The 15,000-nt window shown below is 37.6% G+C and overlaps 1 protein-coding gene across 6 annotated transcripts in view; it reads right to left on the bottom strand.

The window, feature by feature from the left end:
- The window catches only part of PBXIP1 (PBX homeobox interacting protein 1), a 495,209-nt gene that overhangs the window by 408,801 nt on the left and 71,408 nt on the right, over positions 1–15,000 (bottom strand). For all 6 annotated transcript variants that reach the window (XM_044080087.1, XM_044080088.1, XM_044080091.1 and 3 more), the window contains exon 2: positions 1,355–1,436. In XM_044080087.1, coding sequence (XP_043936022.1) covers positions 1,355–1,436 — 82 coding nt within the window. The remainder of the gene's footprint in view (positions 1–1,354; positions 1,437–15,000) is intronic.

Here is a 15,000-nt window from a genome sequence, read left to right as displayed (position 1 = left end):
CAAATCCAAAGCACTTCAGGATACTGCATAATAAGTGCTATTAACAATTCATAATACAATATATGGTCAAAGAATGGGAGAGTGCGGTTCTACGTTACACCACAGAAAGAAAACAAATAACAGAGATAGAATCTGCTACCTTTTAAAAAGAATATAGGCAGAACTGAAACCTAACATTAAAAAGCTAACAAAGTCTTCCATGTGACACTGTCACTGTTGTGATATCAGAGTCACAAGTGCTCTACACAGTATCCCAGATATTTCAATGTGACCCTTTATTTCTTGGGTACTTGTTAACCTTCTTTATTCATTCATTCCCTCTCCAATATATGCCTTACACAATTCAGGATCAGAGAAAACCAGAGCCAACCTGGCACTCACTAGAAACAAAGCACATTTGCACAGACACACACACACACACACACACACACACACACACACACACACACACACACACACACACACACACACGTGAATGCAGTATAGACGCAATCTGCAGGATCAGTTTTCTTCTGTGGCATGTCTTTGGAATGTGGGAGGAAAGTGAAACACCTGTCAAAAATCTGTGTGGACAGAGCACAGAAAGGACATGCAGGCTTTGCACAGAAAGCACCTCATCTGGGTAATGAAATGGAGAAAAAGACACTTCCTGGCTCAGTAGATAAGTGCTTTCAATTATCCTAAGACACAGGCCAAACAAAGAACTATTCCCACCACTCCACATGCACTGTGCAGACTACCAGAGATGCAACTGGGCATTACTTATTGTGTCAGAAGGAAACTATAAACACCTGCTTGTGTAGTTACCAAACCACAACTGGTGATGAAGTGCAATACCTTCACAGGCAGAACCAACAAAAGCAAAAACAGTAGAATATCAACATGAGAAAAAGGTTTTAAAGCACACTTTTAACAGCTGCACGTCTAACAAATAAGTGAACTGACTACTATAGATATCTTAGTACCTGTTTACATTTGTCCAATTTACCATATAAAAGAAGTTTACTTGTTTTTAAGTTCTGAAATAAAGAACATCTCATAATACATAAGTACTCTGTTTTATGAATGTGCACAAAAGAATGTTTTACTTTTCATTAAGTTATCCACAAATTACACTTACACAAAGCATGAAGACATGCACAGATTCTGAAATCAGAGAAAAAGGGATATTTCAAGTGAGCACTGTCAAATGTCTATGATTGTGAACATTGCACCCTTCTTAGTAGCTGTACAGTGATACCTGTTGTCAGGTACATCCTATCAAGCAATAAATTAATGCTTTCTGTAGCAATCCATGACAAAATCAACAGGTAACAAACTTTACACAAACTGATGCAAACAAAACAAAACATACCTGAGAACCTACAAGGATCCAGCTGGAGTTAGAATCATTGGAATTCGAATTTTCAGACATCCTGCTAGTAAGGCATTTAGATCTGTAAAAAAATGACATAAAATAAATTCTAAAATAACTCAACTTTCCATCCCATGTCAGTTCCTGCAGTAGAGAGGACTGAAATAAACATAGGGTACTTCCTACAGAAATCCAAGGGTTCATGGTGACTACCTCTCAAAAGTCAGTATTTTTAAGACTAGATATGATGCACTACATGCTAGAACTGCTAGCAAAGCCAAGACTGTGTACTGGGACTATTTTTTATCTTTTTTTTTTTTTTTTTTTTTGCACATTTAACATCCTGAAGCTGACCATGTTCCTCCTCAATTGGTTGGGGTTGGGAGGCTGGCATAATGGTTAAGGTGTTTACCTTATAGACAAAAGGTGCAGGGTTTGATTCTCACATGGGGTAATTGGCTAGGCTTAAAATGTCCCACAAGGGCAGTTAGCCTAGTACTAACCTATAAAGCTATACCCACAAATTGGGTGGGGAGGAGCCAAAGGGCTAAAATCAGGAACAGATACTAAATATTCCTCATATAAACCTAGAAAGTTGCTAGAACAACAGGTTTTGCTTTAGCATGCATTTTTCTGAAGGATATGAAGTCTGAAACTCAAATGTCTGACATTATTTAGTGACTTCAATCCTCAAAGATATGCCAGAGAGCCATAAATTGTAAGAGGAGCAAACCAAAAATATGATCAAAATGTGGATATTCTGCAAAATTCTGAAGAGTTGACAGGTATGCCTACAGTGCTCCAATGAAAGATTTCAAAATAAAGGGAGCTGCCCAATAATCACGTTAAAATCATTTTGATTTTCTACACATGTATCAGACACTAGACTTCTGAAAATAACATTGTGGTAGGATGAGTGTGAGAAGTGTGAATATTACATTAAATGCAAGCATAACACTTTCACATACAAAACAGCAAAACAAGAACAAGCAATTACATTATTTGATTTTCAAAAGTAGGTGACAAAGATGTGAGTATGTTCCATATCCACAGATCAATAATAGACCTTCAGAAGATGTTAGAACTATAAGAATTTTTTTTTTCATCTCAATGCCTAGTGAAGAATGCTAAATAGCTATTCAAAGAAGCCCTGCATCACCCTACACCCACTCACCCATCCACTCAAGGTTCACACCAGTGTCTCCTGTGCCTGACAAACTCACCATTCTAGTCCCCATTTCCGTCTCCACTTCAACCCAGGACAACCCTCTAAAAATAAATACAAAAATATCAAACATGCTTATTATAGTACACACATTCTCTACAAAAAAAACCTTATGTTCTAGCCATGTACACTACCATGAAACCCCACTGCTACAGATACACTCAAGTTGGCTAGAATTAGGCAAAAAGGATATCTTTTTCAGAAACATTCCTACAAGATTTACTAGGGAAGCATTATACCAACCAAGGACAGATTTCAACAGTGGTTTTGTCCCCTCAGCTGTATATAACTATCAACAGCTGATACACTCGGTAGTTATGTAGTCATTAAGGGACAAAGCCTTACAAATGCAGATGTCAAGAGGCAAAACACCACTTTTCATCCTAATTTCAGTTTGTCAATTGGTGAAGACCTGGAAGTTGACTGGAGAGAAAGTACAGCAGTTCAAGGAATTACTCACGGCTCTAGGACCACAAAAAGAGTAGGAAATAGGTGGAGTTGAAGACGAATGGCAGCGTATAAAAACAGCATGTGTTAGAACTACAGAAAAGATATGTGGCCGAGCTAGGCATGGAAATAAGTTACAAAAGGAAAGCTGGTGATGGAATGCAGAAGTCCAGGAAGTCATCAAAAGAAAGAAGGAGTGCAGGTAAAGTGGGAGATAGAAAAGACTGACCAGGCTAGGAAGAACTACTGGTTGGCTAACAAAAAAGCTAAGAAAGAAGTTGCAATAACAAAGAATAGGGTTTCAGAGGCACTCCACCAGCTTCTGAAAAGTGACTCAGTAAGGGGCACAAATAAACTATATCAGGTTGCAAAGCAAAGACAGAAAGATAAAGAAGATAGTCAGACACCCTTCATAAGGGATACCAGCAACAACCTGCTTACCAGCCCAGAGGACATCATAGGCAGGTGGAAGGAGTATTTCCAGCAGCTTCTGAATGAAGAAAACCCAACAGAAGCTGTACTGCCCCAGAAACAGCCTACAATGAGAGAAGAAGAGAAGCCTCCCTTAGAAGAAGTAAGAACAGCACTAAGGAAGATGAAGCCAGGGAAAGCAGCAGGCTCAGATGAGGTCAAAGCAGATATGATAAAGATGCTAAGTGAGATAGGGGAGAAATTGCTCCCGAGGGTACTAATAGCAGTGTGGAGAGAAAGGCATATCCCAGTTTACTGGAGAATAAGCATACTCATGCCAGTGTACAAGAACAAAGGGGACATCCACAACTGTCGGCAGTACAGAGGCAATCCTACCGCATTGCATGAAAGTTCTGGAGAGGGTGATTGATAAATGGATACCCAGAGTAGTAAAATGTAAGATGGGAGATGAGCAGTTCAGATTCAGATCAGGATGAAGCACAACAGATCCGATGTTTGCATTGAGACAGATACTTGAGAAGAAGCTGGAGATGAGTAGAGAGAGTCCAAATGGCCATTCCTAGACTTGGAGAAAGCATATGACAAGGTCCAAAGAAAGCTTTCTGGGCAATACTGCAGTGGTTTGAACTCCCAGAAACATTGGTAGAATTAATGCAGGCTATGTACAAAGACCCAATGACTTAAGTACGAACAGTGTTTGGCCTCACAGAGGGGTTCTCAGTGGGAGTGGGTATACACCAGGGTTCATCTCTGGGCCCACTGCTGTTCATACGGGTGATGGACTACATTAGCAAACAGGTTGGAGGGAACAGATCAACAAAGCTGCTGTATGCAGACGATGTGGCACTACAGGCAGACTCTGAGCTAGAACTTCAGCAAAGGATAGGAGAATGGAATGCAAATCTGAAGGCACATGGGATGAAACTAAGCACAGATAAGATGGTGGTAATGGCAGCAAATTTGGGAAATCAGAAGAAGCTGAGAACAGAGATAGAAGGGAAGACAGTGGAACAGGTAAACAGCTTCAAGTATCTGGGAGGGGTGGTTGAGGAGAAGGGTAGTCTGAATGAAGAGGTCAAAGCTAGAATCAGAGGGGCTGCAGCCAAATGGCATAGACTATCAGGTGTAGTCTATGACAGAACAATGCCAAAGAAGATGAAAAGTAGGTCTACAAGACAGTGGTGAGATCAGTACTACTATATGGTACAGAAACCTGGGCAGTAAAGGCAGAACAGTTGAAGAAGCTAGAGGTGATGGAAATGAAGTGCCTGAGAAAGGTGGGAGGATGCACACTGTGGGACAGATGAAGAAATGAGGACTTAAGAGAAGAAGCCAAAGTAGCTCCAATTGCAGAAAAGATAAAAGAGAACAGATTATGGTGGTTTGGGTACATGTGTAGAAAAGCCGAAGACAATCTGGTAAGGAAGATTTGGGACAGACAAAAAAAAGGTATGAGAAAGCAAGGATGTCCAGCAAAGAGGTGGATGGATTGTGTGAAAGATCTGCGACAGTCAGGCATGAGTGTTGAAGAAGGCAGGGGTGTGGCACTGAATCGAGAGAGTTGGTGACAGTTAACACGATAACCCTACCCCATGTAGAAAAAATGGGAAAAGGGGGGCTGATAATGATGATGATAATGAATTGGTGAAGTATGGCATCTGACAAATCACAGTTTAACTTACATCACAGGTTTTTGTCCAATTCTGTGATGTAAGTTAAACAGGCTAAACAATGAGGATAAATTCCCAAGATTCAACATGCCCAAATAAAAACTATACTCAGAAGAAATGCTAATATTAGGACTTCCCTTCCATGGTATCTCTGCCAAATATTTTCAGAAAGGAAATTCCAAAGTACAGTAACTTATGGAAGATGGGATGTGACAAACAAAATATTGCACTACAAATATTACATTTAGTTATGTTCCTGGAACATGCACTAACAGTGGTTACCACCCCCACCCCCACTCAGTACAATGTCCTTTAATACTGACAGAAATACCTCAATGGGCCTATTGTTGGCAGAAAACAATGCAATTAGCCAATCAACTAGATCAGGTCAATTTGACTTCTGGCTTCCCATTCCTAATCCAAAGGAAAAGATGAAATGCTTGAGATTCTTAACTCTTACAAGACTAAATTGAAACTGGCAGGATACTGACAGAAGCAGTCACCTGCTCCTATTAAAAACTTCTGAGGAAAAAAGTGGAGGAATGAATACACTTTAAACAGAAAACATCTTCAAGAAGATTTGTTTTTAGAAAGAATGTGTTCGTTTGGCGCAGCCAACGATGCTCTTGCCAAAAACTCTTCCACTCTAAAATTATTTTAGCAAATCTGACTACTATCATAACCCATGCTTGATGGTTGCAAAAGAGTAAAGTTAAACTGAAGGGACAATTTGTCAGTCATAAAATTTAGTAAAAACTATAAGGAAAAACCTAGACAAGCTAGAGTTTTCACTGTGTGACACCTTAAACCTCCTACAACAGAGGCCAATAAAATATATGCAAATGACCCCTTAAGGACATCAAGTGTTTCAGCTATATGGCTTCTGAATGTCCATGACTTTTTAATTTTTCCTTTTTAAATCTTTGTAGACAGATTCAAGCCCACAAAGCCAAACACCACTAGCTGTGGACATGCACGTTTTGTCCTTCTTATGACCTCATCAGCACAGCATAAGTAGACTGTTTAGCTATACTCTAGAAACACAGAATCTTTAAATCCAGCTGATGTCCATAACCATTAAGGTGTCTGCAAAATATCCCAACTAACAACTAAACCAAAAGGTAAAAATGTCACACAGACAAACCAATTAGTAAAAACCATAAGAAAAACCTAGCCAAGCTAGAGTTTTCACTAGGTGATACCTTAAACCTCCTGTAATAGAGATACAATTTAGATCATAAGGGTTGGCTGTATTTTTGTGCAAAGGTTTACCTCAACAAGCTTAAGGATAGTTAATAATGCAGAGGAATATATCTCCAGAGCACAGTGATACAGGCTTACATCACAGAACTGGCTGAAGTACACCAGATTCCTGGATCAATCATTCGTCATTCATCATGGATCAATGTTCACATCATATCCAGACCCATAATGCAGGGGCTATGGTAAAATGCTATTTAGCAATCCAGATCATGACAGAAGTCTTTTGAATGGCCATCAGAATAGCTAAAACTCCTTCAGGGATGCCAAATGGGAAGTATATGTACTTTTTATATGTTAAAAGGAACCAGCATGAAGTTTGTGTTTTGGCTCCAAAGATTCTAAACGTAACCCCCCCCCCCTCCACAAAAAAAAAAAAAAAAACAGTGTAAAGGATGTCAAAATGAGGAAACTAGGCTAACAAAATATAGGGACTATAAGATCTGAATATGTCTGTCTCTCTCTAACCTAAATCTCATCAAGAGGTATGAAGGTCAATAAGAAGGTTTAAAGAGATGCAATGTATAAATACACCCCCACGACAGAAAAAAATATCTCCTGAAAATTTCCACAGTCCTGTCAAAATCATCACCCTCCTGATCAGTAAAAAGATCTACCTCTGAAAAGCAATGACAGAAAAGATCTTCACATTCTCCTGAACAGCACTAATGTCCACAGACAGGCATGGATAATGGCATCAAGCTATCCCTCTACACCACAAAGTATTATTATCATCATCATCATCATCATCATCATCATCATCATCATCATCATCTGTCCGTGGTCACTGCAAGTTGGGAAGAATGAAATTTCTGTTTATGGAAATATTATTTTTTAACAAGTTATCGACTACAGTCAGATATCTAAGTGTCAAAGAATTTGTCACTGACTGATAATTAGATTTGTCATTGACTCATAGACATCCTAATTCATTAATATTCTGAAAAAAAACTGAGATACTAGGTGATAAAATTAAATTAGTGCTCAGCAGTAAGAAAAATCTTGTTTAATACAAACAAGGATTGCCGACATATTCAAAGACTACCAACTTCCCTTCTCTTGTGTCAATAAACAAGTAATACATTTGAGATATACTCCATAACTATTTTATTAATACATCAACCACTAAGTTCTTTATGAAGAGACCATAAGATCCTGTGTCCCAATAGTCAGGGGCACATGTTCGTGTTTGCAGGAGAAGCATAATGGATATGCCTCATTACATTAAATAAAAAAAAAATAAAAAGCACAGCAACTACAGCACTTCAAAGGCTAAACAAGTGCAATTGTTTGCAAGTCAAAACATGCAATGACTACAGTGCAATATGCTACCCCACTGCCTCAATACGTTATGTCACAGACTAGGAAAAATCAGGAACCTCACACCTTTGTCCTCATGATTAGACACCAGTGTCCAACAGTTCTGGCTGAAAGTAAATCAAGTAGATATGGTATTTCACAGCCCTTGTATACAATATGATGAACATCAATGTCTGCTTCTCCAGCCTGTCCACAATACTGGACTCTGTATCTGGATGATGACTAGCCTGGACAGGAGTACAGTTCATAAGCAGGAAGACACAGTTTGGTTTTGATTGAGAGAGCCTGCTCAAACCATTCACTCTTTTGTGGTGTCCCAAAAACTGAGTTAGCAGATTCTGGATGTTTCTACTTGTACTTCAGTCCTAGAATATATACACTTCCTGAAGGGTATCACACTGTAGATCTGGTTTTCTCATGTGCAGTATTATACTCCACTCAGCCTGCAATGTCAGGATGGTATAACACACTGAGGCTTATCTTCCTGCTACAGCATCACTCTGAATATTTTTTTCATATTTAAATTGTCTGGTGCGGAGGTAAGATATGCAACTGCTTACTCTATTTCTTTATCCATGGAACCATTTTTATACCGCAACAACTCTTCTGCACGGGTCACTGATACACTATGGTTCTTTCGAGCTTACTTCAGCTGCGACTCCTCCAACATACATGAGACAGCCTCCTTTCTGTTGGACACAGCACTTGTAGTCACAACTTGGTTGAACAGACCTGGAACTGCAGGCGCAACCTGCTTTAGCTAAATTACAGTGTGCCTTACAGCATACTGAACTTACTGAGAGCCAGGACTGCTCATGGTTAATAGCTAGTGCAAACAGGGCTAGGAACAGTTTGTGCAAAAGTCACTAGAGAGAGCAGCCACTGACAAGAAGCTGCTAAACTAGGATGACAAATATTGGACTTGTTAGCCTGGAACAGCTGTAGATATGGGTCCTGCAGGGTGGAAGACAGGAAGACAGGTGTATGGAGCACATTTTTCAATGCTAGCTATCTTGAGAACTTCCAAGATGGCTGCACAGTGTTCAATATGTTGATTACAGCTCTCCCAGAGTGAAAACTGCAATTGTGAAAACAAGCCAGTTAAAGCTATTCATTTGGTGAAAATTGAGCTATTAGTTAGTAGTTACACTACCTGCATGCCAGCAAAGAAGAAATATGGAGAAAATAAGAGGAAATTAACCAGTAAAGGAGACTAAAAACATCTAACTGACAAAAATATTGCATCTGTTCAGCAAATGGAAATTTAAGTTTCAGCTTTGGTACAGGATATGGCTTCAAATAATTTAGAGGAAAAAATTAAATCAAATATACACAGAGGGTTTAAAATAAGTGACATACCGAAGGAATGTATACTGTAAAATAACAAAAGGCTGCAAAAAAACAGAAAAAGCCTTAACTAGCTATTCAGAATAGCCAAAGTTGAAATGAAAAAATAGGCTGGATGATACGGTTGCCACCCATCCAGTTGTCAGCGGGACACTCACGGGTTGAGCCTTCTCATCCCGTTTCCCACATTTGCAGACAGTGGGACTTCCACTTTTCGTGCTCTTGAATTGACGTTGCCGTGGAAAAGCCGAAAATACTTCCGTTTTTTCCACAGCAATGCGGCTACGTCACCAACCTGGACCTGCAGTTAGAGGGATTCCCTTCTAGGTCCAGGTGGTGTAATTCAAGCAGCAATTGGCTGCATGGATTGGAGGGGGCGGGGATTCACCTAGAAGAGCCCAATAAAGGTCGCAGCTTTAGAGCAGTTTTGTCTTGGTGCTCTACAGCTGCGAAGGAATTGGGACTTCAGGTCTGAGATTTCCAATCCCAGCAGCGAAGAAGCCAGCCAGCAAAGCAGCCAGCCTGCAAAGAAGCCAGCCAACCAGCCAGCAAAGAAGCCAGCCAGCAAAGAAGCCAGCCTGCCAGCAAAGAAGCCAGCCTGCAAGGGAGCCTGCTAGCCGGCCTGCAAGGAAGCCTGCTAGCCAGCCAGCCCAGCCACTTGAGCAGACAGAGCCAGTCATCCAACTAGGCATTCCAGCAGGAAGGAAGCAAGCTAGCCCAGCAAAAACTGTGATAGTAGTAAGTACATAACATAGCATTTTGTGGCTTTAGTTATTTAAAATGGGAATATTGTGCTTTAAGTTTTTAATGTTTAGAGGTAGATGGGAATGTAGTATGCAGTATTTAAATCTGTGCAGTGGTTATTTTGAGATTTCTGAGTTGTAGTTTAAAATGGGAATATATTGTGGTTTATTTAAGTTTTTAATGTTTAGAGGTAGATGGGGGTGCAGTAAGCAGTATTTAAATCTGTGAAGTAGTTATTTTGAGATTTTTGAGTAGTAGTTTCTAAAGGTATAAAACCTATATGCATATGTAATTGTTGTTGTTCTTGGGGGTATGATTTGGAAGCATTACTTTTAAAAGGCTGAACTGTGTGTATAGAAGTTTTTTATTTCTGGTGGGGGGCAGTGAAATATAAATTTAGTGTGATGTATTTCTATTGTCGTAGCTTTTTCTGGGTATTTTCTGTTTGCAGATAGAACATGTTTGAGCATAGTTTGCACTTTTCTGTGTGGAAATGTGTGCAATTTAATGCTGTTTTCAGGAAGTTAGGATATACTGTTTGGTTAATATTTCCTGTTAGTTCTTGCAAGTCAATGTGTATGTGGTACAAGTCTACCTTTTGAGGGGGAATGTTAACAGTTAATGTAGTGCATTTATTATTTTAGTAGGTACATGTTGCCAACTTGCCGAAGCTGTTTCAAGATTGTTTTCATTTATACTTGTAAATGTGTGCATTTCATTTTTTAGGCATTTTTAATAAAGTTAAAATGTCCTGCTTTGCTTGTAATGTGAATATGGGTGTCCTGCTTTTACTTGGGCCTGTTTAGTGCATCGCTGTGCTGGGTAAATTCCTCTTAATTGGTATGTTTTGAGGTAAAAGGAGTCCATGGAGTCTGCTATACACTGTAGTTTATTTTACTTCTCTTGCAAGAAATATTTTTAAAAGGTAAAATGTTTACGGACTGTTTTCCTGTTATTTTTTTTTTTTTTTTTTTTTTTTTTTTGTGGATGCATGCTCAGAAGTTAATGCAGTGTATTTGAGATTGTGTTAACCATGTCATTGTTACAGGGTAGTTTGCTTTTAGGGTGCAGTTTGTAATTTTGTGTTTTTCTTTGCTTTAGCTTTAATTTGCTAGTGTGCAGTATATAGCACTAGTACAGTATGTAGTTTTGTGTTTTTTTCTTTGCTTTAGCTTTAATTGACAATAAAAGTCTTAATTTTATACTTGGCTTGTATGTGGTATGTAGATTTTAAGTTTTCTTTCTGAACAGTCATGGTTGGTTTATGAATTTGTTTACTTTTTAAATAAGCAAGTGTCTGTTTAATGAGTAGTATGTTTTTTATTCCTTTAAAGTTTATTTACTGTTACAACTGAGTAATTGTTTTTTTGCAGTAATGTTGCACTTCATTTAAATGGTTTGAGTTTTCAGTTTGCTGTAATGTCACAATGTTGCATCCATAACTGTAATACTGCATCTCCTTTAACACCTCTGGTGATGTCGTGGTGGGGTGTGGCCAATGTCATATTGGTCACACACCCTGTCCTATTGGCCACACCCCCATGCTCCACTTTGGCATTGTTAAAAGGTGGCAACCCTACTGGATGAGTATTAGGCTTCTCAAGAAGAGGCTCTTCAAAAAAAACAGTACAGTCAGGACACAGAACATGCAGAGAAAACCTGCTATGCCAGAGAAACAGACTGCATTAATTTTACAAAAGCACAAATAAGCAACTACATTAGTGTTCCACAGCAAGATTTATTGACTGAGAGGAGGACAGTATGCTCCAAACCTGGCCATAAGAAATCAGCAAAGATCTGTACTAGTAAAGATGCAAACATACAAGCAGAAAATAGTTGCTCCTGACAAAATTGTGGAAGAAAGGGAAAGTATTAAAAATTGGAGACAGCACAATATTTATGTAAATATACTGGGCAGAAAAGAAGTATGCTTATCCCAGCTTTCAGGGAATGTTAAAGAGGCAGGTGTGACATTTAAGCTGCTGTATCCGGCTTTCTTGAGAACATTTTTATGTGGAGGATCAAATATACTTTTGGATGCACAACTGGCCAAGTAGGAATTAAGTGAGTGAAAAGAAACAGAAGGGGACTCTTCTTCTCATTCATCTACCAGTAACAAAGCCCATACAGACTTTGCTAGTAAAACCTTTTTCATTCTTCCAAAGGAAAATTCTTCAGAGATGAAAAAAGTACACAGGGGCTGATCAGAAGAACCATGAGTAGCTTGGATTTGAACCAGAGACTGGTGCTGGAGATGGAGAGGATCAAGAAGAAAACCTGCAATACTAGGAAAACAGTGAATAAATGTGAGACTATAAAGCATTAAACCTATTAAATATAGGGATAAACATGTGAAATGCAGCTTTGCAAAATGTTTCGGAACAGACAAGATTTTGTGGATGGTGTTGAACTGGTGGGTAGAATGTAAATTACATACCCCCACTTTATGCTATTAATGACTGGAGGAAAGTAGTAACTGTTAAGTAACACAGTTTTAGTTCTTACTAATATTTGAATAAAAAATGTATGATGTAAACTGTGTGTTATTATTGTAAAGCAGTCTTCGATAGTGCGCAGTAAAAGATATTTTAAACGTGAGTCGGAGGTGTCTTATCAGTGACTGCGGTATATGTTAAATATAGTAAAGTAAATTGTAAATGGTATCCAGGCTTTACACTGTAACAAGGTAAGAAAGGTTAGACAGAACATTTTTGGGTAAGCAATGACTTGCTTATTTTGTACTTTTCCTCTATATTTATCTGCATACCTTTTGAATGTCTCTGGTTGTGCTGATATTTTTGGTTTATTAGTATATTATAGTTTATTAATAGTAATAGTGTATGACAGATCCGTGGCTGTTTTAATATTGTGTGCTGCTTTTACTACATTATCTTTCTAAAACTTTTTGATGATGTTACCTTTTCTGTATTCTTCTGGAAAAGCCACTGTGGTGCAGCGGTTAGCGTTGTCGGCTCTCAGCAAGAGGTTCTCCCGTACGATTCTCAACTGGAGCGCCTTCTGTGTGGCGTCTGCATGTCCTCTCAGTGGTCGAGTGATGCTAAAGACAAGCAGGTAGATGCGAGCGTGAATGGGCGTGCCTTCTTTGAAGGTTGGGCGTCAGGCTGTCAATTCGGCACCGTAAAAATCCACTGCCAATCATGAGCGGACCGGAGTTCTGCTGTGGCGACCGCTAACAGGGAAAAGCCAAAAGACAAGACCTTTTCTATATTCTTCTAACAGTGATACTTAGTTGTTTTATAGTTTTCTCTGTTTCGATGCCTCCACAGTGGCATTCTGCTTGTTCCCTTCCTTTCCTTTGTTACTACACTTTTTTGTGGTAGCATTTTATCGGTCTTTAGTTTAGCTGTGCAATAGTATATCCTATTTATTTCTGTAAAAAAAACAAACTGACAAAGTCTTAAAAAGAAAACAAAGCAAGGCAAATGGACACTGTACTAAAACCATAAATGTATTAATCTTATATGTGAGCAATTTCTTTTAATGAGTATCTAACAACATCAGAAAACTTCTAACAACTCCATTTAAATAGATTAAAATGTCATCATAAGCATTTCAACCTATTCTCCCATCTTTTAATATATACACATTCCGCATACCAACCATCAATATCACAAAAACATTAAAATAAAAATATAAACACATCTATAAATACAACTATCTATTCCACACTTTTCAATTTATATATATATATATATATATATATATATATATATATATATATATATATATATATTTATATGTATATATTTCCCCCCCCCCCAATGCCTTCATTTTTAAAATGCTATTAATGGAACTATGCTCATTAACACCAGGCCATATATAAGCTTCTAACACTAACAGACATGTTAGTTCATGTTTTTCTAACTGCAGAGCCCAATGTCCCCCTCTTGAATTATTAGGCAATTGTTCAATGATTAAAAACTTAAAAGTGTGCTCTTGGTTATTCGCAACATGCTTTGCTAATGCATTAGTAGAGTTCCCTCGTTTTATTGCATATAAAATGTTCATATATTCTTTTAAACTTCTTTCTGTTTTTCCCACATATCAAGGGCATACCGTGCATATAGCTAAATAAACCACCTTCTTAGTAAAACAATTAAATGATCATTTAATAAAATATGTAGTGTCCCTTATATGAAATTGTTCCCCCAAATATATTAACCTACAAAACTTACCCATTCTGCATTTTTTCATCCCCCTTTGTTTCTGAATTGGTGGTTTCCTCGATTGTGCAAACAGGCCCTTTTTGCCACAGCCTTACTCTTCAAAGTAGGGCCTTTTACTGAAACTTGGCCTAGGTTACCTTAACAGCTTGTTAACACAATATTCACTTGTCATTAATGGGTCTGTGCAATGCATACAACTATTTTCCAGTTTTATATACGTGTGTGTGTGCATATATATATATATATATATATATATATCTATATCTATATATATCTATATATATATATATAGCTATATAGATATATATATATATATATATATATATATATATATATATATATATCTATATCTATATCTATATATATATATACATATGTATATATGTATATGTATATATATATATATATATATATATATATATATATATATATATATATATATATATATATATATATATACATATATATATATATATATATATATATATATATATATATATATATATAATTTATATAGTTCCTTCAGATGCAGCTTCTATAATTTTAACAGACAAAATAAAGACAGAAATTAATGAGCCTGAGAAAAAAACAACTGCACTCTTATTACCTCAATTTTAAACTTTGGCAGTCCCTCTTGTACACCATCTCTGTTAACTTTCAGTCAAGGTATATCAAAAACAGGGACATCAGGATATAAGCTTAAGTAACCTGGGCATTATGCAAGCAAACCACTAGTACAAGAAGTTATGGTACAAAACACAGTTGAAAATGAGCATTAGTGTAAACAGTTTTATAGGGCTGAAACAATATTTTAAACCTATATTACCATTTCTCAGCAGTGTAACTCATTAAGTTTGACTAAAGACCTGTTGTAACATTCATTTCACTGCATACTACAAATGCATATCATTAAGACCAATTAAACACTGACTCCTGCCTAAATCACACTTTGTAGCATGTCCAAAGTTGTATGAATGTCTGAAAGTCTTGAAAAATCTTTTATTAGAAAAAAAA

The sequence above is a fragment of the Protopterus annectens genome, chromosome 8.part0 (assembly GCF_019279795.1).
Source record: "Protopterus annectens isolate FY-2018-M chromosome 8.part0, PAN1.0, whole genome shotgun sequence".
Taxonomy (NCBI): domain Eukaryota; kingdom Metazoa; phylum Chordata; order Ceratodontiformes; family Protopteridae; genus Protopterus; species Protopterus annectens.
Note: the sequence above shows the minus strand (reverse complement) of the source record. Positions and strands in the feature narration are given on the sequence as shown.